The sequence below is a fragment of the Dromiciops gliroides genome, chromosome 3, assembly GCF_019393635.1.
Source record: "Dromiciops gliroides isolate mDroGli1 chromosome 3, mDroGli1.pri, whole genome shotgun sequence".
NCBI classification, from domain to species: domain Eukaryota; kingdom Metazoa; phylum Chordata; class Mammalia; order Microbiotheria; family Microbiotheriidae; genus Dromiciops; species Dromiciops gliroides.
In genome coordinates, this window is record NC_057863.1 from 3,216,358 (window position 1) to 3,236,561 (window position 20,204).

At 58.4% G+C, this 20,204-nt stretch overlaps 1 protein-coding gene across 3 annotated transcripts; it reads left to right on the plus strand.

Annotated features, from left to right (window-relative positions):
- The first annotated feature begins 2,627 nt into the window (after window positions 1-2,627).
- LSG1 (large 60S subunit nuclear export GTPase 1) lies at window positions 2,628-14,338 on the plus strand. Of its 3 annotated transcripts, none has more exons than XR_006355791.1 (15): window positions 2,628-3,034; window positions 3,222-3,351; window positions 3,458-3,578; window positions 5,098-5,184; window positions 5,462-5,548; window positions 7,942-8,002; window positions 8,287-8,463; window positions 9,233-9,640; window positions 10,393-10,494; window positions 10,571-10,714; window positions 11,072-11,195; window positions 11,863-11,942; window positions 12,360-12,530; window positions 12,876-13,222; window positions 13,564-14,338. XR_006355791.1 is itself a non-coding variant. In XM_043998597.1 (14 exons), the coding sequence occupies exons 1-14, from the start codon at window positions 2,924-2,926 to the stop codon at window positions 13,053-13,055; spliced, it is 1,983 nt and encodes a 660-aa protein (XP_043854532.1). In that variant the 5' UTR covers window positions 2,628-2,923; the 3' UTR covers window positions 13,056-14,338. The 3 variants fall into 3 exon arrangements, 1 of the variants encoding a protein (XP_043854532.1); XR_006355792.1 differs by having other exon boundaries at window positions 13,830-14,338; XM_043998597.1 differs by having other exon boundaries at window positions 12,876-14,338.
- Window positions 14,339-20,204: the final 5,866 nt, after the last annotated feature.

Genomic DNA, 20,204 nt, shown 5'->3' on the forward strand with positions numbered 1-20,204 from the left:
AACACCAGCCCACGGGCGCACTTGAGTCTTGCAAATAGCTTTCCAGTCTGGGTAAATTTAGAAATACCAGTTATTCCACACTCTACAATGAGATATTGCATTGTATTCAGATCTTGTGGTCTGAACAGTGGTGTGAGCCCAAGCCCAGGCCCAAAGCCATCAGTGTACTCACAGGTACAGCACCAGATGTAGGTGTGGCTAGGAGCTCAGGATCAGCAGTGTTCACAAATGAGGGTGTCAGCCCCTACCTTGGGGGCTCTCTCACACTAAGCCAAAGGGGCAGCCTAAGCTGGGCATCTCTCAGGGTCCTCCCTACCTCCCCACTGAGTGGCCACAGCATTGTTTCTTACTTTGAATTCCAAAGTCCTACTTTTTGACTAGCTGTCAAAAGTGAGGTCTCATTCCTCCAAAAGAGAAAAAGACCTATTTGTACAAAAATATTTCTAGCAGCTCTTTTTTGTGGTGGCTAAGAACTGGAAATCAGGGGCAGCTAGGTGGCACAGTGGATAAAGCACTGGCCCTGGAGTCAGGAGGACCTGAGTTCAAATTCGACCTCAGACACTTGACACTTACTAGCTGTGTGACCCTGGGCAAGTCACTTAACCTTCATTGCCCCACCAAAAAAAAAAAAAGGAATTAGAAATCAAAGGAATGCCCATCCATTGGGGAATGGCTAAACAAGCTGTGACATATGATGGTGATGGAATATTATTGTGCTCTAAGAAATGACCAGCAGGAGGACTTCAGAAAGGCCTGGAAAGACTTGTATGAACTGATGTCTAGTGAAGTGAGCAGAACCAGGAGAACTTTGTGCACAGAGATAGCCATATTGTTGGATGAAGAACTGTGACTGACTGAACTACTCTCAACAATACAATGATTCAAAACAATCCCAAAGGACTCATGATGAAGGATACTATGTACTTCCAAAGAAAGACCTGATATTGATTGAACACTGTTTTTCACTTTGATCTTTTTCTTTTATTCAAGTGTTCTTGTACAAAATGACTAATGTGGTGATGTTTGACATAATCACAGATGGATAACCCATATCTGATTGCTTCCCACCTCAGGGAGGGGGCAGGGGAGGGTGGGAAGGAGGGATAAAAATTGGAACTCAAAGCTATAAATAAAAATGTTTATTACAAGAACAAAGAAGTGAGGTCTCAACTCCTCGGAGGTCTTCAGCCAAAGTTGGGGGACTGCTCCTCGGCGATGTTGCCCCAGGGAGTTCACAAGCCGGTTAGATCGGTGGGTCTCTCAGAAGTGCTCCCGGGGATAGTAAGCTGTTCATGAGGAATCACCCATTGGTCAGACTGTCAGTAAACAAACTGCACTTTGGGGAAGGAGAAAGGCAAGTCAGCAGTTTAAGCCACGGGCAGTTTGTGCACCAGATCCAATATCAATAGTTATGTTTGTTCTTTCTTGAAGAAGATCGTGCCATCGGGAGGTGACGTCCTAACTTGCAGGATCGGATTTAAGTGAGGCAGGGCCATGCAAGGTCACCAGCCTCACTCTCTCCTTCAGAGCCGTCTGGGTCCAGTGACAAGATAGATATCAGGACAACTGGCGATGGCCCCAGGTGTGTGAGGCCGCGGGGTGAAGTGACCTGCCCAGGTGGATAGTCTGCTTCCCCGGGAGTCCTTGGGGATTGTCTTGGATCGCTGCATTGCTGGAAATAGTTGAGTCCTTCCCAGTTCTTCATCCAACAGTGTGGCTGTCTGTGTGCAACCTTCTCCGGGTCCTGCTCACTTCCCTATGCAGTCCCCGTACAGCCCCCAAGACTGGAATTCTCTCCCACTCAATCTCTGCCTTTTACGCTCCCCTGCTTTCCTTCAAGCCTCAAACGACAACAAGTCGGACTTCATGCAAGCTTGCCAGGTCTGCAAAACATCTCACCAATAGGATCGACCCCATTGGAGCGTCACGGCGTCCCTGGGAGGAGACACTGTCATTATATACACAGAGGAGGAGACGAGGCAAACAGTTCAAGAAGTTACTCAGGGTCCCCGGCTCAGACGTGTCCGACGCTGGATTTGAACTCAGGTCTTCCTGACTGCAAGAGGCCTCCTCATTGCTAGTGCCTTCCGGCTAAGATTCCCTTGCATTTGGCACCGTCTGCCTGTTCTCTGCCCCTCCAGGGTGGGGACCGTGTTTCTATATTATCCGCACTGAGTGCGGGGAAACACTGAACAGATGCTTGTTGACTGACTGACTGACCCCTCTGGGCCTCAGTTTCCTTATTGGTGAATTTTACGGGGGGGGGGGGAAGGGGGAGGGCGGGGGGGGGATAGTGTCCCAACAAAGGGCAGGCCGGGCGTGATGACGTCCTGAATCATTTTGTATTTTTAATCATTGGGAGTCATTTTAAAATCATCGCCTTTTCTTCATTGTATTATTCAGTTGACGTTTTGACGGGAATGTCATTGAACGTCATTGGAGGGATGAGACAACGCGAGAGTTTCACCCCCACTTCCCGGCTGGGAAAACGGAATCGCAGTCACGTGGCCGAGGATGCACGCTCCTGCCACGCCTCCTTCGGGCTCCTCCCCTTCCGTCCGACGGACCTTCTGGGCGGTCCCCTCTTGTCCGTCGCTCAGGTTTCTCCCCGGACGCTTCCGGCTGCGCACCACGCGGACTGTACCACTGCGCCTCAGACGTCTAGGCGGACGGGTCCATAGTCGCGGTGACTCCTCAGGGAGTGACTGACGCCATGTGGCCAGGGCCACGTCGGTGAGGGTGGAAAGGCGCTGGCGGCTCCGCGGCTCTGCCCCGTTCTGATCCCCCCCCCATTTCCTTTCCGCTTGGACTCTTCCTCGGGTGAGCGCTTCCGCCGACTGCCGCGCACGCGCAGAAGAGCCTCCGGAGCGGCGCGGCGAGGAGCCGGTGGCACCGAGTCTCTCTGGGCTCCTGCGGGGCGGACATGGGTCGGAAGCGGGTGCCGGGCGGCGGCGGGGGCGGGGCCGGCTTGGGTCGGGCCCTCATCAAGGAGCGGAACCTGCAGAACCGGAGCCAGCGGCGGCGAGACACGTGGGTGAGCTTGGAGAGCCTCCTCCCCGTGGGGGGCGGGCAGGGTGAGCCCGGGGCGGGATTCGAACCCAGGGCCCGAAGGCAGCGGCGCGTTACAGGCCCGCCCGAGGCCCCCAGGGGCGCCTCCTGAGTGTGGGGGTCCCCACGCGTGTCGGGCCGTGGGCTCTGACGTGGGGTTCCCTCTCCCCCAGCTGCACACGAAGGAGCTGGACGACGGCGGCCCCTGGGGCCGCTCGGACCCACGCTGCTCCGTGACCGAGCCCACGGCCCTCGAGGAGTTCCTGGCCACGGCCGAGCTGGCGGGCACCGAGTTCGTGGCGGGTACGTGCAAGTAGGAGGCGCCGACTGTGTGCAGGGGGAGGGCCGGGGAGGGGGGCGGGCCCGGAGCCCGTTACCCACTCGTGACCCCCCTTCCCCCCGCGAGCAGAGAAGCTGAACGTCCACTTCGTGCCCCCCGAGGCCAGGACCGGCCTCTTGTCCCCCGAGGAGAAGCGGCGGCTGCGGGAGCGGCACGAGGAGCTCCGGGGGGCGCTGCGGATCCCCCGCAGGTGAGGGGGCGGGGCGGGGGCGCCCCTCCCTGAGTCCCCTGCTCCTCCCCCTCCCTGAGTCCCTGCTCCCCCTCCCTCCTCCCCCTCCCTGTGTCCCCTGCTCCTCCTCCCCCTCCCTGAGTCCCCTGCTCCCCCTCCCTCCTCCCCCTCCCTGTGTCCCCTGCTCCTCCTCCCCCTCCCTGTGTCCCCTGCTCCCCCTCCCTCCCCCCTCCCTGTGTCCCCTGCTCCTCCTCCCCCTCCCTGTGTCCCCTGCTCCTCCCCCTCCCTCCTCCCCCTCCCTGAGTCCCCTGCTCCCCCTCCCTCCCCCCCCTCCCTGTGTCCCCTGCTCCTCCTCCCTCCTCCCCCTCCCTGTGTCCCCTGCTCCTCCCCCTCCCTCCTCCCCCTCCCTCCTCCCCCTCCCTGAGTCCCCTGCTCCTCCCCCTCCCTCCTCCCCCTCTCTGTGTCCCCTGCTCCTCCTCTCCCTCCCTGTGTCCCCTGCTCCTCCCCCTCCCTTCTCCCCCTCCCTGAGTCCCCTGCTCCCCCTCCCTCCTCCCCCTCCCTGAGTCCCCTGCTCCTCCTCCCCCTCCCTGTGTCCCCTGCTCCTCCTCCCTCCTCCCCCTCCCTGAGTCCCCTGCTCCTCCCCCTCCCTGTGTCCCCTGCTCCTCCTCCCTCCTCCCCCTCCCTGTGTCCCATGCTCCTCCCCCTCCCTCCTCCCCCTCCCTGAGTCCCCTGCTCCTCCCCCTCCCTCCTCCCCCTCCCTGTGTCCCCTGCTCCTCCTCTCCCTCTCTGTGTCCCCTGCTCCTCCTCTCCCTCCCTGTGTCCCCTGCTCCTCCCCCTCCCTCCTCCCCCTCCCTCCTCCCCCTCCCTGTGTCCCCTGCTCCTCCTCTCCCTCCCTGTGTCCCCTGCTCCTCCCCCTCCCTTCTCCCCCTCCCTGAGTCCCCTGCTCCCCCTCCCTCCTCCCCCTCCCTGAGTCCCCTGCTCCTCCCCCTCCCTCCTCCCCCTCCCTGTGTCCCCTGCTCCCCCTCCCTCCTCCCCCTCCCTGAGTCCCCTGCTCCTCCCCCTCCCTCCTCCCCCTCCCTGTGTCCCCTGCTCCCCCTCCCTCCCCCTCCCTGAGTCCCCTGCTCCTCCCCCTCCCTGAGTCCCTGCTCCCCCTCCCTCCTCCCCCTCCCTGTGTCCCCTCCTCCCCCTCCCTCTTCTCCCCTCCCTGTATCCTCTCCTCCCCCCTCCCTGTGTCCCCTCCTCCCCCCTCCCTGTGTCCCCTCCTCCCCCTCCCTCTTCTCCCCTCCCTGTATCCTCTCCTCTCCCCTCCCTGTGTCCCCTCCTCCCCCTCCCTCTTCTCCCTTCCCTGTGTCCCCTCCTCCCCCCTCCCTGTGTCCCCTCCTCCCCCTCCCTGTGTCCCCTGCTCCCCCCTCCTGTATCCCCTGCTCCCCCTCCCTCCTCCCCCTCCCTGTATCTCCTCCTCCCCACCCCTTCTCCATATCCCTCACTCCCCCCATCCCTCCCACCCTGCCCCTACATCTCACCCAATCCCCCCCAACAGGCCCCCCTGGGACAAGGGCACCAGCGCCGAGCGGCTCCAGGCGGCAGAGCGGGAGAACTTTCTGGAGTGGAGGCGCCAGCTTGGGCGGTGAGTGGGGGCGGGGGGGCACCTGGGGCTGCAGCTGAGAAGCCCCCCCAGCTCCTTTTCAAGCAGCTGCAGAGCCCCCCAAAAGGCACTGGGTCCTGGGGGGGGGTTCCTGCAGTCCCATATTCCACCCCCCTCCCCCCCAGGCTTTTCTGTGTCCAGAAGATGAGGCCTCCAGGAGCCCTGGGTCTGCAGGGCCCGGGTCTGAGCTGGCCACTTGTGCCCCCCACTCCCTTCTGGTGGGGCCCCTCCCCATGCTCACCTCCTTTTTGAAAGCCAGGCTGGAAGAGGAGCAGAACCTCATCCTGACGCCCTTTGAAAGGAACTTGGACTTTTGGCGGCAGCTGTGGCGGGTCATCGAGAGAAGGTAAGCTGGGGGTCACAGCTGTCACAGGCGGAGGGGGCTGGGTCCTGGCTCCCCCGGGGATCAGGGCCGGGCCTTCATTTTCTGACTTGCGTCCCTAGCACGGAGCCCGGCTGGTGGACAGTGGAGACTGGAGGGGCCGTCCCAGGCCTCTTTCCCAGCTCGGCACCATGGCACGTCTGAGCCCCAACCCCTCCTCCCTTGCCCATCCCTTGGCATCCCTTGGTCTGCATCCTCCCTCTTCTAGGGCAGGGACTGTCTTGTGTCCTCGTCCCTAGCCCAGGGCCTGGCACGGGATGAATGCTTGTTGACTGATTGACTGTGATGAAGACCCCAGTGTGAAGGGCATCCCTGCTGTCTCTGAGTCCAGGTGTGGGTTTGTGTCGTGCCGACAGCTCCATCTTTTCCCTGGAGTGTGGACGGACACCTCTGGAGCCAAGGGCTGGTCGGTGACCAGACCACCGAGCCATCCGGCCTCATGTGGACCCTGGGCCCAAGGGGAGCCAGGCAGCCCAAGCCTTGGGCCCTTTCCCAGGGTCGTTGTGACAGATGTCTGTCGGAGGGTTTTGTCGCGAAGCTTTGAAGTCGACTTGGTCACGTGCCCTGGTCAGTATTTGCACGGTGGACAGCACAGGAAGAGGGTTGGATTCTTGGGAGCCTCAGGAAACTTCCAGCCTGGCCACCGGCTGCCTCCTGGAGGGAGGTGTGGGAAAGCTCCCTGGATTCAGAGGAATGCGAGAGACCTGGGTTCAAATGCTCCCTGACCTTGGGCTGCGCTGCTTTCCTGAGGCCACCTCCAGAACACCCAGGGTGAAAATTGTGCCAAGGAAGGTGTAGCCGAGAGACTGGAACTACTGGAACTTTCCCATCCCCTTCTCGGCCACAGATCGTCACCAAAATAGCGAATGGATGCGCTGGAGGCCGTGAGACATAGGCCGTCGGCACGTTCGTCTCCTTCTGCCACCTTCATTTCTCAGCCTGGTCTCTGGAGAGATGCCTGGGGCGGGGCGCTAACCTTTTAGTAATAGGAAGGCGAGCATTTCTCTGTCTCCTGCTGTGTACCGCGCACTGTGTGAGCGCCTTATGGTTACCATCTCACTTGTCCCTCACAACAACCCCAGCTAGTCAGTGCTCTTGTCATCCAGATATGGGGAAGTGACTTAGCCAGGGTCACCCAGCCTGGCTCCAGGCCTGGGGCTCTGCGCAGGGGCACCCCCTAGTGGCCCTCATGGAGCTCTTCAGCAGAGGCCGTACCCTGGCTCCCCAGCTCTGTCCCAGCTGAGATGCCCTTTGTGGCTCCTCCAGCCCTGGGCCCTGCTCTTTATAGAGGCCTGGGCAGAGACTGAACTGTCCGGCCGTGGGCCAAGGAATCCTGAGATGCCTCGTTCCTCCCTTGGGGCGTCACCACCTATAATAAAGAAGAAAAATGTGCGTGCCCTGCTCTGGCCCCATGGGCCTCATCTTCCTGGAGGCAGCGAGACTCGCCAAGATGATGCCCGGGGGCGGGGAGGGGGGGTTCTGATCCTTTCCCCAGTCAGTGGGTGCCCACCCTGGCTGCTGCTCACTGCAGATGCTCTGGCGTGTATGGCCCTTGACCTCCTGAGCCTCTGCCCACAGTGGACTCGGGGCACCCCTGTGGCCGGCCTTTCCCTCCAGGCTGATGAGCCCCATCTTTCAGGGTGAGACCAGCATTTGTCCTGCTCCCGGTGCTCGGTGCCTTCTTTCATGGGGCTGTTGAAGCCCGTTGTAATTCTTTTGAGGGTTCTTGGTCTCCCCTGGGGCAGCGAGGGGGCACCACAGTGCACAGAGTGCTAGACCTGGGGTCAAGAGGACCTGCATTCAAATCTAGCCCCAGACACTCTGGCTGTGTGACCCTGGGCAAGTCACTTCACCCTGTCTGCCTCAGTTCCCTCATCTGTAAAAGAGCTGGCAAACCACCCCCGGATCTCCGCCAAGAAAACCCCCCAAATGGGTTCACGTATAATCAGACACAAGTGAGCAAAGGCTGAACGACAGGTCTCTGACCACCTCCCTGCCGGGCATTGGCCCCTGGCGCTCTGCCTGTTAGCTGGGGCAGGCCTTGGCTGGCTGGCAGACAGACTTATCAGGAAGGTTTGATGCAAGGACCCCCGCCCCACCAGGCGTCAGTCCTTCCTTTCTTGGGAAATTTCCTGGAACCTCACGGGAGGTTCTCAGGGCGGCGCTTGCTCTCAGGGATCACGAGCTGAAAAGGCGGGTAAAGTGGCTTGTGAGCATTGAAGCGGAAGCCGCTTCCACGTCACGCCCCGAGATGGCAGGCCTGGTGCTCAGTGGGCAAGGGTCCCAGACGCGCTCTGACAGCCCCCCGCGAGTGTGGGCTCCAGGCGGTCACCGTCATTCGTTTGCTTGTCTTCCAGTGACATCGTTGTTCAGATAGTGGACGCCCGCAACCCCCTGCTGTTCCGATGTGAGGACCTGGTGAGTTTGGCCGGCAGGGGGCTTGCTATGCCAGGGGCTTGGGGCCCTTCTTGGCCATCCGGCAGAATTCCCAGTGATGCATAGTATTCTGGGCCTAGCCCAGGACTGCTCCCTTTGTCCAGGCTGGGGTTGTTGGGGCAGGTGGGCTCCCCTCTTCAGTCCAGACACTGCGCGGTAAGGATGAAGATGCCGCAGGGGAGGCGGGGTAGGTGTTTGCCTCATTCCTCGGAGTCGGAAGGTGCCTTCGATGCCTTGCTTCCTCCAGACGAGCTCTGTTTTCCTAGGAGCGCTACGTGAAAGAAGTCAGCAGAGACAAGGAAAACGTGATTTTGGTCAACAAGGCTGACATGTTGACCGAGGAGCAGCGGGGGGCCTGGGCCCGATTCTTTGAGCAAGAAAACGTGAAAGTGATTTTCTGGTCCGCTCTGGCCGAAGGCCTCCGGCTGAGCACGAGACCCCAGGTAGCGCGGGCTCCTCCCCCTGCTGCCCAGGTGGCCCATGAGGGTGGTGACTGCCTCTGTCCGCATTTAGGGTCCCTGCCCGAGGGGAGGCAGCAGCTGAGCTCTCTGTGCCCCAGAGAGACTGCTTGTGGCTGTGACTCGTAGGGGAGGGGGGTGCGGGAAGTCGTGAGAGGAACGTGCAGGGGCCGGGCTGAGGGCTACAAGCAAAGGCAAAGACTCGGCTCTCCTTGGGCACGAGCTCTTTTGGCTCCTCTTTAAGCAAAGAAATGTTTAACAAAGCGGGGTTGGCAGACATGGAGTAGATGGGAGAGAAGGCAGGATGAGCTGGTGGCACCAGGGGGACCCGAGTTCAAACTCTGCCTCAGACACTTGTGTGTGTGTGCATGTACACACACCCCTGTCCCTTCCCTGTTCCCCCCACCCCCTTTTGACATTTTACCCCTTCGTCTTTCCAGTCCCCCTCAGATGGGGAATCTTAACCGGTTTCCACTTAAGAACTGGTGGTGTCTTTGTGAGCTCTCCTGCCCCTTGTCCAGAAGGTGAATTCAGGCTCTGGCTTGGGGGGTCTCTGTGCACATGAAGGCTGTCCTGCATAATCTTTTTGGGGGGGGGGGCCATTGGGGTTAAGTGACTTGCCCAGGGTCACACACCTGGTATATGTCAAGTGTCTGAGGCCGGATTTGAACTCAGGTCCTCCTGACTCCAGGGCTGGTGCTTTATCCCCTGCATAATGTTTTATTCCACCTCTCTGGGGTTTTCATTTGGCCAGGAACAAGATGCTGAGAGCTCAGAGGAAGCTGAAGAATGGGATGATGGGGAAGGAGGCGTGTCAAGAGGCGATGCCGGCTCCGAGACCCCTGGTTGTGGTCAGCGACCCCCCGGGGGGGACCGGGACAGTGACGAGTACGACTGGATGAGTGAAGAAGGGGACAGCGAGTACGAGGACTGTCTAGATGAAGATGAGGCCTGGCAGACGTGCTCTGAGGACGAGCCCGACGCCGAGTCTTCCTGCGGCCAGAGCTGTCAGGAGAGCGGCTCCAGGGACCAGGAGCTGGGGGACAGGGGCGCCCGCGTGCAGAATGACAGCCACCTGGTGGAGAAGCAGGAGCTGCTCGACCTCTTCAGAGAGATGCATTCTGGGAAGAAGGTCAAGGAGGGGCAGCTCACCGTGGGGCTGGTGAGTTGAAGTGGGGGAAAGGGAAGCCCTTCTGGGGGACCCTGCACAGTGTGGGTGCCTGGAGTTGGAGAGACCTCAGCAAAGTCCCCAGGAACCCCCGGGATGCGCTCTGCACACACCCAGTCTTGACCAACACTCCTCCCTTCCCGAGGCCACTCCCAGGTGGCTCCCGGGACAGCAGGCAAGCAGAAGGCCCTAGTGTGGGGAAGGCGAGGTGGGCCATGGTTGGGGGGGGGGGGGGTTCTTGCCCAAAGTTACCTGGGTAGTGGCCACAACCTCCCACAGAGATAGTACCTCTAGGGTTTGCAAAGCACTTCCCTCCACAGCTCTCCCAGGTGGGGGTGTCTGGGGGACCAGCCCTGGGCTTGAGTCCCCCCACAGATACCAGCTGGGTGACCCTGGGCCCTGGGGTCCTGTGGTCTCCGACTTGGCCATCCCTGTCCCACTAGCAGTGGGCACCGGGGTTGGGGTTCAGACCCAGCATCCTGACTGTCCAGCCTGACCTCACAATGACTGTCCTGTCCTGAGAGTGGGTCAGTTAGAACAGTCTTCCCAAGTTCTTGGGACAAGAGTGAGGCCCAGCCCAGGCTGTGCACAGAGCCAGAACGAGAGGGACTGGGAAGGCAGGACGGCCAGGCCATGAGCCTCACCTGTGTCCACACGTTGGTCAGCTGTGGAGCGGTGCCCGCTGGGCAAAGGGGCAGCTCTGGGGCCGCTGGCATCACGTCTCCCATCTGGGTCACCCTCTCCAGGTCGGTTACCCCAACGTCGGGAAGAGCTCGACAATCAACACCATCTTTGGGGACAAGAAGGTGTCGGTGTCAGCCACGCCTGGGCACACCAAACACTTCCAGGTAGGCCCAGGGTGCGGCCCCTCAGTCCCGCTCCCTCCTGCCCGAGAAGCGAGCAAACCCGGGGCTTCTCTTGCAGACGCTCTACGTGGAGCCCGGCCTGTGTCTGTGCGACTGCCCCGGCCTGGTGATGCCGTCCTTCGTCTCCACCAAGGCCGACATGGTCTGTTGCGGGATCCTGCCGATCGACCAATTGAGAGACCACGTGCCCCCCATCTCGCTCATATCCTTTCTGTGTGGGTGGGGGGGTCTGGCGTTAGATGGGGCGAAGCCCGTCTGGCTGTGGGGGATGGTGTGGCTTCCTTTGTCTGCCAGGGCCTGAGAGGCGGTGACTAAGGTCCCCCTCCCAGGCGTGAGGCCCCGGGGTCACTCGAGCTCAAGGTGGGGAAAGCCATTACCCGAGGCATGTCCCCGGATGTCTGTAGGGGACAGAGGGGACGGCGGCTCAGGATGCTTCCCCTGCTCTGGATCCGGGGTTCCCTCTACCTGGGGTCCAGCAGGGCCTCCCATGAATGCCTGGTGAGGGGAGCAGGAGCCAGGACAGGCACAAAGGTCCCGTCAGCTTCCTTTACAAACTTACATTTGTCAGAACATCCCGAGACACGTCCTAGAAGCTACCTATGGGATTCACATCATCCGGCCCCGGGAAGATGAAGACCCCGATCGGCAGCCCACCTCGGAAGAGCTGCTGACAGCTTACGGAAGTGAGTTCTCTGGGTGTGCCTACGCCTGGTGAGTGTGCGTGTGTGCGCACCTGTGAATGCCTGGGTGAGGGGTGTGTGCACCTCATGCTCAGGGGGTCAGACAGGAAGGCTTGTCTCCCCAGAGGAGCCGTCTGGAGCTGCTGGGGGGCCCAGAGCCAGGGAGGCAGCAAAGCCGGGCCCCAGGGGAGGAGGAACAAAGGCAGGCTTTTGATTCGTGGGCCCTGGGTTCCAGTCTTGACCCTGGGCGAGTCCACAGCTCCTGTGATTGAGCTGTACAGTGAAGGGAGATTGGGGGGGGGGGCAGAGCAGGCCACGCCCATTTGGGGATCACAGGTGTGGCTCAGCTCCAGTGGGAGGAGGGGCCGGAGAGGGGAGGGGCCAGTGGAGCTGCCTTCAGTGGGGCCTCTCAGGGTCCCTGTGATAGCAGTCAGCAGGAGGCCTGGGGGGTGGCATCAGCTAGCACTGGAGTGGGAGACGGGCCTCCAGGCTGTACCCCCACCCTCGGGAGTCCACTCACCTCTAGTCCTGGCCTTGCTGCCCTGGAACCCTCACCTTGATCTTTGTTCAGACACTTGGGGTCCCGGGGATCCCAGACCTAGACTTGGAAGGTGACCGGTCTGTCCAGGGCTCAGGAGTGTGGCCTAACGCCCCTGGAACTTTCTCTCAGGCATGAGAGGGTTTATGACTGCCCATGGACAACCTGACCAGCCCCGGGCTGCCCGGTACATCCTGAAGGACTATGTCAGGGTAAGTAAGGGTGATCCCTCCTGGGGGCCCTGAGGACTGGACGTGGGGGGTCTGAGAAGCTGGGGTGCCCATCGGACAGCCCGAAGGTTGTACTGGCCTCCCTTTGGTCACCCACAGAGCTGGGCACAAGGGCACCTCACTCCCAGCTGTTTCTGGGATAGTCCGGGAGTTGGTCTAAAAGAGGAGAGGTGTGCTCAGACCCTGGGCTAGGCTGGGGTTGGGGGTCAGTCTGGCCTGTTCTGAAACCTTCACCTGGTGGCCACGTGGGGCAAGGGGACCTGACTGCATGAGGGAGGGCGGGCAGGCGGGCAGCGGCCCAAATCTGGGCTGGCGTTGGTGCCCTGGGCACAGCGTTTGCCTGTCCCTGGCACCTGCTCTGGGGGTAAGGTAGAGCTAGCCCCAACTCTGCCATCCCAGGGTAAGCTGCTGTATTGTCACCCTCCTCCTGGCATCGAGCCCGGGGACTTCCAACCGCAGCACGAGAAACTGAGGCACAGCGGAGGGAAGTGGGAGGCACAGCCACCCGAGCACAGCCGCCACCCAGCCAAGCAGATCGAGAATGTGGTCGACCGAGCATTCTTCCACCAAGTAAGGTCACAGGCAGTGGTCCCGGGGGGGGGGGGGGGCAGCGTGCGGTGGTGGGGCCTCTGCTGGGGTTCAGGGTGGCAGGAAGCCGAGCCTCGGGGAGGGGCCTTGGGAGAAAAGCTACAGATGAGGACGACTTGGGCGTGTGCCCGGCCCAGGACAGGTCCTGGCGATGCGGGAGTCGGGAGATGGTGGCTTTATCCTTGGGAAACGAGAAGTGTCCTGGGAGGCTCTTCCGCCAGCTCCCCGACCACTCATGTGCCTGGCGGTTCTCTGCTGTGACCCTGAGGCCCCGCGGGTCCCCAACCCCCCACCAGCATCTCAGGCGCAGCTCCTCTCACTCCCTAGGAGAACGTGAGGGCGCTGACCAGGGGCGTGCAGACCGTGATAGGCCACAGGCCTGGCAGCACCCTGGGGTCACCTGCCAGCGCCAGCTCCACCGGGGTCCCCGGGAAGCCCTGGAAGAAACACGGCAACCGTAACAAAAAGGAGAAGATCCGCAGGGTCACCAGGCACCTGGAGGCATGACCTGGAGCCTGACCCGGCGGGCGCCTTCAAATGTCCTCGTTGTCATTATGCCGCCTGAAGGAACGTTCCCCCTCCTGGCCTGCAGTGAGGCAGGGCTGCTGCCTCTGGGAGCCACGTGCCCCACCCAGCCTCACAGTGACCGAAGGGATCGATGGACAGACTCACAGGTGGGCATGTGAATGAACAAACAACTGACGGGGTGGGTGTGTCCCCACGCGCACACATACACACACACACACATGCGCTCTCTCTCTCTCCCCCTTTATGAGCCAGAGGAATATTGTTCCCAGGGCCCTGGCCACGCTCCCACACTCTGAGCATGCCAGTGCTCCCTGTACGAGGAATCCCTCTGCTACCTCAGCGCGGCCTGAGCCCTGCTGGAGGATGGTCCCTGGTCGAGAGGCCTTGCTTTGGGCATCCTCAGAGATCTCAGGGCCAATGCAGGCCTTCTGTCTGGCGCTGTCCTCCCCGCCATGGCCTCCTCCATGAGAGCCTACCCTTCTCTCAGAGTGACTCAGCGGGGGCTGGGCTCCAGAAGGGCACGACACATGAGCATGCAGGAAGGAACGGGTCACCGGGCACCGATTATTGTACAGCTTCCTGAGCTGGGTTTCTTCATCCGTAAAGCAGGTCTGCAGCCACACTGCCCCTTCTCGGTTTCCTTTGGGGGTAGCGTCCATCTCCTCCCCAAGCAGGAGGGTCATCCGGGAATGGCCCCCCCAGCCCCAGCTCCTACCTGGGGCAGAAAGCATGTGCCATTCTCCTCTCCCCCAGGACTGGTGTGCCAGGCATGCCTCCCTCACTGCCTGGGGGCCTCTGGGCATCTTGAACCCGCCTGCCTCGTCCCGAGTGTCCAGGGCCCCAGCCTCCTGCAGCACTGGGCTTTTGGTCCACTCCTTCCTCTCTTCCTCATCCATGCCGTTGCCAGAATAATCCTCAGTCACAGGAGATGTTGTTTCCCGTTTCCTGCCTTGGCATAGGCTGCTCGGGCCTCCCCTCGAGGCTCAGGTGTGGAGCTGCCTCCCATACAGGCCTCCTCTGACCCAGTGGTGAGCCCACACTCTTCTTGGGCCCGTGGTCCCCCAGTGGACTGCCTTGTCTTTCCCTCCCCGGGTGCCTTGTCCCATGGTGGGCCTGGTTTCAGACATCCTTAATAAAGGGCATGCTGTCAGTCGGATATAGAGATTTATCTTACCCTTGTAGGGACCAATTTTTAATTGGGGAGTGTTAGCTAAGCGGCTCGCCGCAATATTGGGGCAAGGAAGGAGACCGGCAGCCTCCCTCAAAACAGCAGGATTTATTGAACAAGAACAAACTTAAACACAAATGGGATCAGTAGGATCAGGGGAAAGGAAATAAAGTGGGGAAAGGGAACTTATACAACCTGAACACCACCACCGCCCAGGAATCAGCTGAGAACACACAGCAGCGGCCTGTCGCCTTCCAGCTTCAAGCGAGAATGGCCTTCTTCCCAGCAGACCCCAGGCTGACCACACACAGCCCCCAGCCAATTGGCTGGCTGCTCTGACAGTCACGTGACTGCCCTCACTGGGCTTCCAGTCATGATTTTGCCATGCCCAGCTAGGCATCGGCAAGTGGTGATGATGTGAGGTTCTAGCGCCATGCTGATGGCTACAACCAGTGGGTGGAGCACTGCAGTTTGCAGGCACCAAGGGTTTTTTTAAAAATTGTAGCCAAAAGATGGGGTCATAACCTCAAATAACAATTCTTTACACCCTGCAGGAAAGTAGGAAGGAAAGGAATAATAAAGGTGGGGGGAGGGGAGGGCAGATGGGGGCGGGGGCTGTCAGAAGCAAAACATTTAAGGAGAAAGGGTGAAGGGAGAGAATAGAGTAAATGGGAATAGCAATAGTAACTGAAAAAGTGTTGATGTAGGCTTTATTTCTCCAGCATAGAGAACTGAGTCAAATGTATTAAAATAAGAGCCATTCCCCAGTTAATAAAGGATCAAAAGATAGGAGCAGTTTTCAGATGAAATCTATAGTCACGAAAAAATGCTCTAACGCTGTTGACCGGGAAGACGCAAGTCAAAACAGTTCTGGGCACCGCCTCGTACCTACTGGACTCAATAATAGGACAGCAGAGGAGAACTACAAATTTGGGGGATGTGGGGAAAAGAAACATTAATGCACCATTGGTGGAATTGTAGACTCACACGTTCTGTAGAGCAAGTTGGAACTATGGCCAAAGAGCTATAAAACTATGCGTATTCTTTGACTTAGCCGTACCATTATGAGGTCATTAGCCAAAAAGAAAAAACAGTTAAAGAACCCAGTGTACAAAAAATACAGCAGCTCTTTTTCTGGTGGCAAAGCATTGGAAATTGAGGAATGGCTGAACAAATTGTGAGATGTGATTATTATGGGACACTATTGTGCTATAAGAAGTAATGAGAAGATGGGGCAGTTAGGTAGCTCAGTGGATAGAGCACCAGCTCTGGAGTCAGGAGGGCCCGAGTTCAAATTCGGCCTCAGACAGTTGACACTAGCTTTGTGACACTGGGCAAGTCACTTAATCCCAATTGCCTCACCAAAAAAAAAATGAGTAGGTGGCGTGGTGGATAAAGCGCCAGCCCTGGATTCAGGAGGAACTGAGTTCAAATCTAGCCTCATACACTTGACAGGTACTAGCTGTGTGACCCTGGGTAAGTCACTTAACCCTCATTGCCCTGCAAAGGGGGAAAAAAAAATAGTGAGCAGGGGGCTGTCAGAAAAACCTGGAAAGACAGGTATCACAAGATGATCATCTGAATGACTTGGCTCTTCTCAGCAATAATCTGAAGGATTTAGGATGAAAAATATGCTCCATCCCCAGAGAAAAAGAACTGATGGATTAAAGCATAATTTTTAAAAGTATGCTGGGGAGTGGCAGCTAGGTGGCTCAGTGGATAGAGCACTGGCCCTGGAGTCAGGAGGACCTGAGTTCAAATCCAGCTTCAGACACTTAACACTTACTAGCTGTATGACCCTGGGCAAGTCACTTAGCCCCAATTGCCTTGCCCAAAAAAACCAAAACAAAACAAAAGTATGCTGTGTCCCCCAGCTTGATTTCGCTGGGGGCTGCACACAGGTTCGAATCTCACCACAGATAACTGAATGTATTACCCATCCCCCTGGTCTCTAAGATGAGGGGCTGAGTGACCTCTAGTGGCTCACCTGAGACTCTCCGAGGGCAAAAGAAAGCAGGCCTGGAGGGAAGGGAAGAGACGCCACCCTACATCTCTCGGGAGCAGAGTTGGGTCTCAAGCTCGGGTTCTCCAACTCCAGATCCCAAGAACCTGCCCGGGTGGGGGGATGTCCTAGGGATGAATGCATGAGCGAGGTGCTGAAGGCCCAGTCCCTGTGTTGGCTGCCGGGAGGAGGAGAGAAAAGATGAGCTGAGCCCCTTTTCCAGGCTTGTCAAGGGTTTCTTGACCAGGGGCCACGGGTGCAGCTGCTGTTGCTCCCTCTTGAGCAGGAGGGAGGCCCTGGTTGGATGATGGCCTTGGGTGCACACTGATCTCATCCCCAAGAGGATGCAGGGGGCAGCTCTGGGCTTGAGGAAAAGACAAGGGCCGAGTGTGGACAGGCTGACTGAGAGGCCGGGACAGCCCTGAAGGCTTCTGTGTGTGTTAAGCTCAGGAATGCCAAGAACAAGAGTAAGGCAACCATTCCTGGGGCCTGCAGGAGAGGGCATGCTTTCACACTAGCCTTTCCCCATCTCATGGGGTCACACTGCCTTGTCCACTCCGAGCCCAGTCTTTGGGTGTCCCCATCCTGGTTTTGAAGACTTGGCATAAATGAGGAGATCCTGGCCTTGCCCATGTGACCTTTGGGTAATTAATGGTCAGGAAGTTTTTGTTTGTTTTTTTTTGTTTTTTTAGTGAGGCAATTGGGGTTAAGTGACTTGCCCAGGGTCACACAGCTAGTGTTAAGTGTCTGAGGCCGGATTTGAACTCAGGTACTCCTCAGGTACTGTGCCACCTAGCTGCTCCGGTCAGGAAGTTTTTTAGAGTATAAAGGAGGCTGCAGAGACCTCTCCAACCGCCCACTTTACAGATGAGGAAACATCCACAGTGGTCACCAGGTTGGGTCAGGCAGGACTGGGAGCTGTCCCAGGGGATGCTTGTCATTGCCCTTTCTGAGATGGTCCCCCGGAGCACATGCTCTGACAGTGTAGCCCATTCACTTAAAGGGTCTCATTTCATTCCCATAACATCCCTATGTGGATGCAGAGAAAAGATCTGAACCCCGCTCTGGGCTCTTCCCCCACAGGCCACCCACCCCTGCCAGGCTGTGTGTGTCCCCCAGGGACTGCAATCACTGGAATTGGAACAAAGCATCTCTGTTGTGTTTATTAAAGTTTCCTCTTCCTCATTCTCCACTAGAGATGGAACTTCCCTCTGCCTTTCCCTTTAACTTAAAGGAAGGTACGGCCTCTTGGGCATTTGATGCTTAATGGTGATGCTGTACACCTGCTGGTGCAAAGCCCTGCCCGTGGAGAGTGGGAGCAGGAAGCCAGGAGACACCAGGGGCCAACACCCTTGAGATGTTCTCTGGCCCCCACCCTGAGCCCAGCTAGAGAGCTTGCAAGTTGACCCTTGACATGGGCAGTAGGAGGGTGTGCTTGGCTGACTGCCAAGGGGGCAGGTACCCAGGCTGCTATCCTGTAGATAATCTGTCTCAGAATGACCGGAATGGGGGGTGGTCACAGCGAAAAACAAAACAGGTTTTGTCCTTTCTAGTTGGCTGAATTATCTTTGGATGGGAAAGGGTTTGCCCCTTCAGTGGACAGCGTCCCTACAGAGATGACCCTTGAAGGGTCCCCAGTGTGCCTCATGCTTTGACTAGAGGGGTCATTTAGAGGGGATCCCCCCTTTGGAGTGAGTCAGTCTCTTTTTAAGCTTTTTGTAAAATTATATTCATTTTGAACTTAAAGACCAAAAACCCATTTCCATGCTTACAACACAACATAAAAACCATGAGTTTCCATTTCATGCGGCTTCCTTTTAAAGGGGGGAGAACGGTGGTAAAACGCTGTGGTTTTCAAGGCTGTCCTGTTTTTCTGTGCTCCTAGACACGAGTATGTGTAAAGCCACACTGTACACACTTCCATCCATCAGTCCTTTCTCTGCCGGTGGAGAGCATCTGCCCTCAGGTCCTTTGTAGGCGGTTTGAGTGTTTGCAATACTTCAAATGACCTTGTTCAAAGTTGTGCTTCCAGTCTTGCTGTTACTCTAAGCAGCCTTCTCTTGGTTCTGCTCGTTTCACTCTTCATTGAAAGTCTATTCCTAGTTTTCTAAAAACCAACCAGTTCATCATTTCTTATAGCACAGTAATATTCCATCATGAGAGTCAGTCTTTCCAAGTGAGTTCCTGGATGGTGGGTACCGTGCCCTCCTGCCTGCTGGGGGTGGGAGGGTGGGGGTTAAAGGGGAATAGGAGGGACATGCAGGAAAGTAGACTAAGGCTAAATGTCTTTTTTTTTTTTTTGATGAGGCAGTTGGGGTTAAGTGACTTGCCCAGGGTCACACAGCTAGTAAGTGTTAAGTGTCTGAGGCCGGATTTGAACTCAGGTCCTCCTGACTCCAGGGCCGGTGCTCTATCCACGGCGCCCCCTGGCTGCCCCAAGGCTGAATGTCTGAAAGACAGATCCTATCATTAGGCGGTGACCTGCTGCCTGTAGAAGACATGGTCACAGGTGACTTGCCAGACAGGCCCGGGCAGCACCTGGCTGGCAGCTCTGCCTACCCAGCCCTTGTCCCCTCAGGAGACTGAATGACAAAGTTCCAAGTCGTAACCTTTGGTACCAATTCCCTCCTGCCTTTGGCAGTGAGTTCTAGCTTCCAGGAAAGGACCCCTCCCTGGGTGATGGGGGGGGGGGGGCAGTGCTACCGGAGGCTCTGAGAACTTTCACACAAAGAGGAAGCAGGCTCAGGCTTTGAGTGCTCCACGTGGCTGTGAGCGCGAGGTGGCCCACCCCCCTCGGTTACGACCTCACTGGGTTAGGAAGGTGGTGAGCTCCTCCTTGCTCGTACCTTTCATGGGGGTGATGGCGGCCCCAGCCCCCCCCTTTGCTGAAGGCCACCCCAGGAGTGGGCTGTGGGGTTGAGGAAAGAGGCCAAATCTCCACCCGTCCAGCCATCTGCAGGAAGCACAAGGGGCCACGGAGAACTTGGAGGGGTGCTGACGTTCAAGGGGCAGTCAGTCAGCAAGCACTGACCAAGCACCTACTTACCCTACAAAGGGTAAAGGCACAGCCCCTGCCCTCTAGGAGTTCACAGTGTAATGGGAGGTGGGGGGGGGGGCAACACGCTCACCAACAAGTCAGGGCCGGAATAAAGGGAGATCATCAACAGAGGGAAAGCACTGGCACCACATGCTTTGCTGGCTCCCTAGGGATCACCTCAGAATCAAATGCCAAATCCTGGGCTGGGGGCTCAAAGCCCTTCCCAACCAAGCCTCCCCCCTCCCTGCCAGGCTGAAGCCTTTCCCCCTCACTTGAGCGCGTGCGCGCACACACGGGCACACATACACACACACGTGAACTCTACGATTTGAGGACACTGGCCTCCCTGCTCTATCTCCCGACCCCAGGCAATTCCTCTGGCGGTGCCCCCTGCCTGGCATGCCCTCCTCATGACCATCTCTTGGCTTCCCTGGCTGCCTCCAAGTGCCAGCTGACGTCCCGACGTCTACCACAAGCCTTTCCCTTCCTCCTTAATTCTCACGCCTCCCCTCAGTGGGTTATCTTCCATCTCTCCTGCGGATGGCTTCTTTGTCTTTACACGCTGCTTTGACTGAGCTCCAGGGAGGCAGGGGCGCTGTGCCTTTACCTTTCTTGTCCCCCCAGCACTCAGCACACAGTAAGTGCTGACTACATGTTCACCACCTGCCAATGAGCCATGGGTCACTGCTCAGGCCTGCTCGTCTCCCTGATCTGGGGCCCTGTGGAGAACACACCAGGAAACACTTTGGGCGTCTCTGATTTGTGCCCAGGGTGGGCTGTCTTCCTGCTGGTCCTTCCTGTGGGGGGAAGTGAGCTGGCCCAGCAGCTGTTTGGTGTGAAGAAAAGAAGCCTGGGCCATCAGAGCCCCCTGCTGGCAGAACGGACGCCCCAGGACCACTGCGCAGTGCCCAGCACGCCCAG

What these genes read in the sequence shown, in the direction of transcription:
- LSG1 (XM_043998597.1), top strand. Translation starts at nt 2,924, where the DNA reads ATGGGTCGGAAGCGGGTGCCGGGCGGCGGCGGGGGCGGGGCCGGCTTG. An exon ending in AGCGGCGGCGAGACACGTGG is followed by an intron (nt 3,035 to 3,221) that starts GTGAGCTTGGAG and finishes CCTCTCCCCCAG; the next exon opens with CTGCACACGAAGGAGCTGGA. An exon ending in TGTTCCGATGTGAGGACCTG is followed by an intron (nt 8,003 to 8,286) that starts GTGAGTTTGGCC and finishes CTGTTTTCCTAG; the next exon opens with GAGCGCTACGTGAAAGAAGT.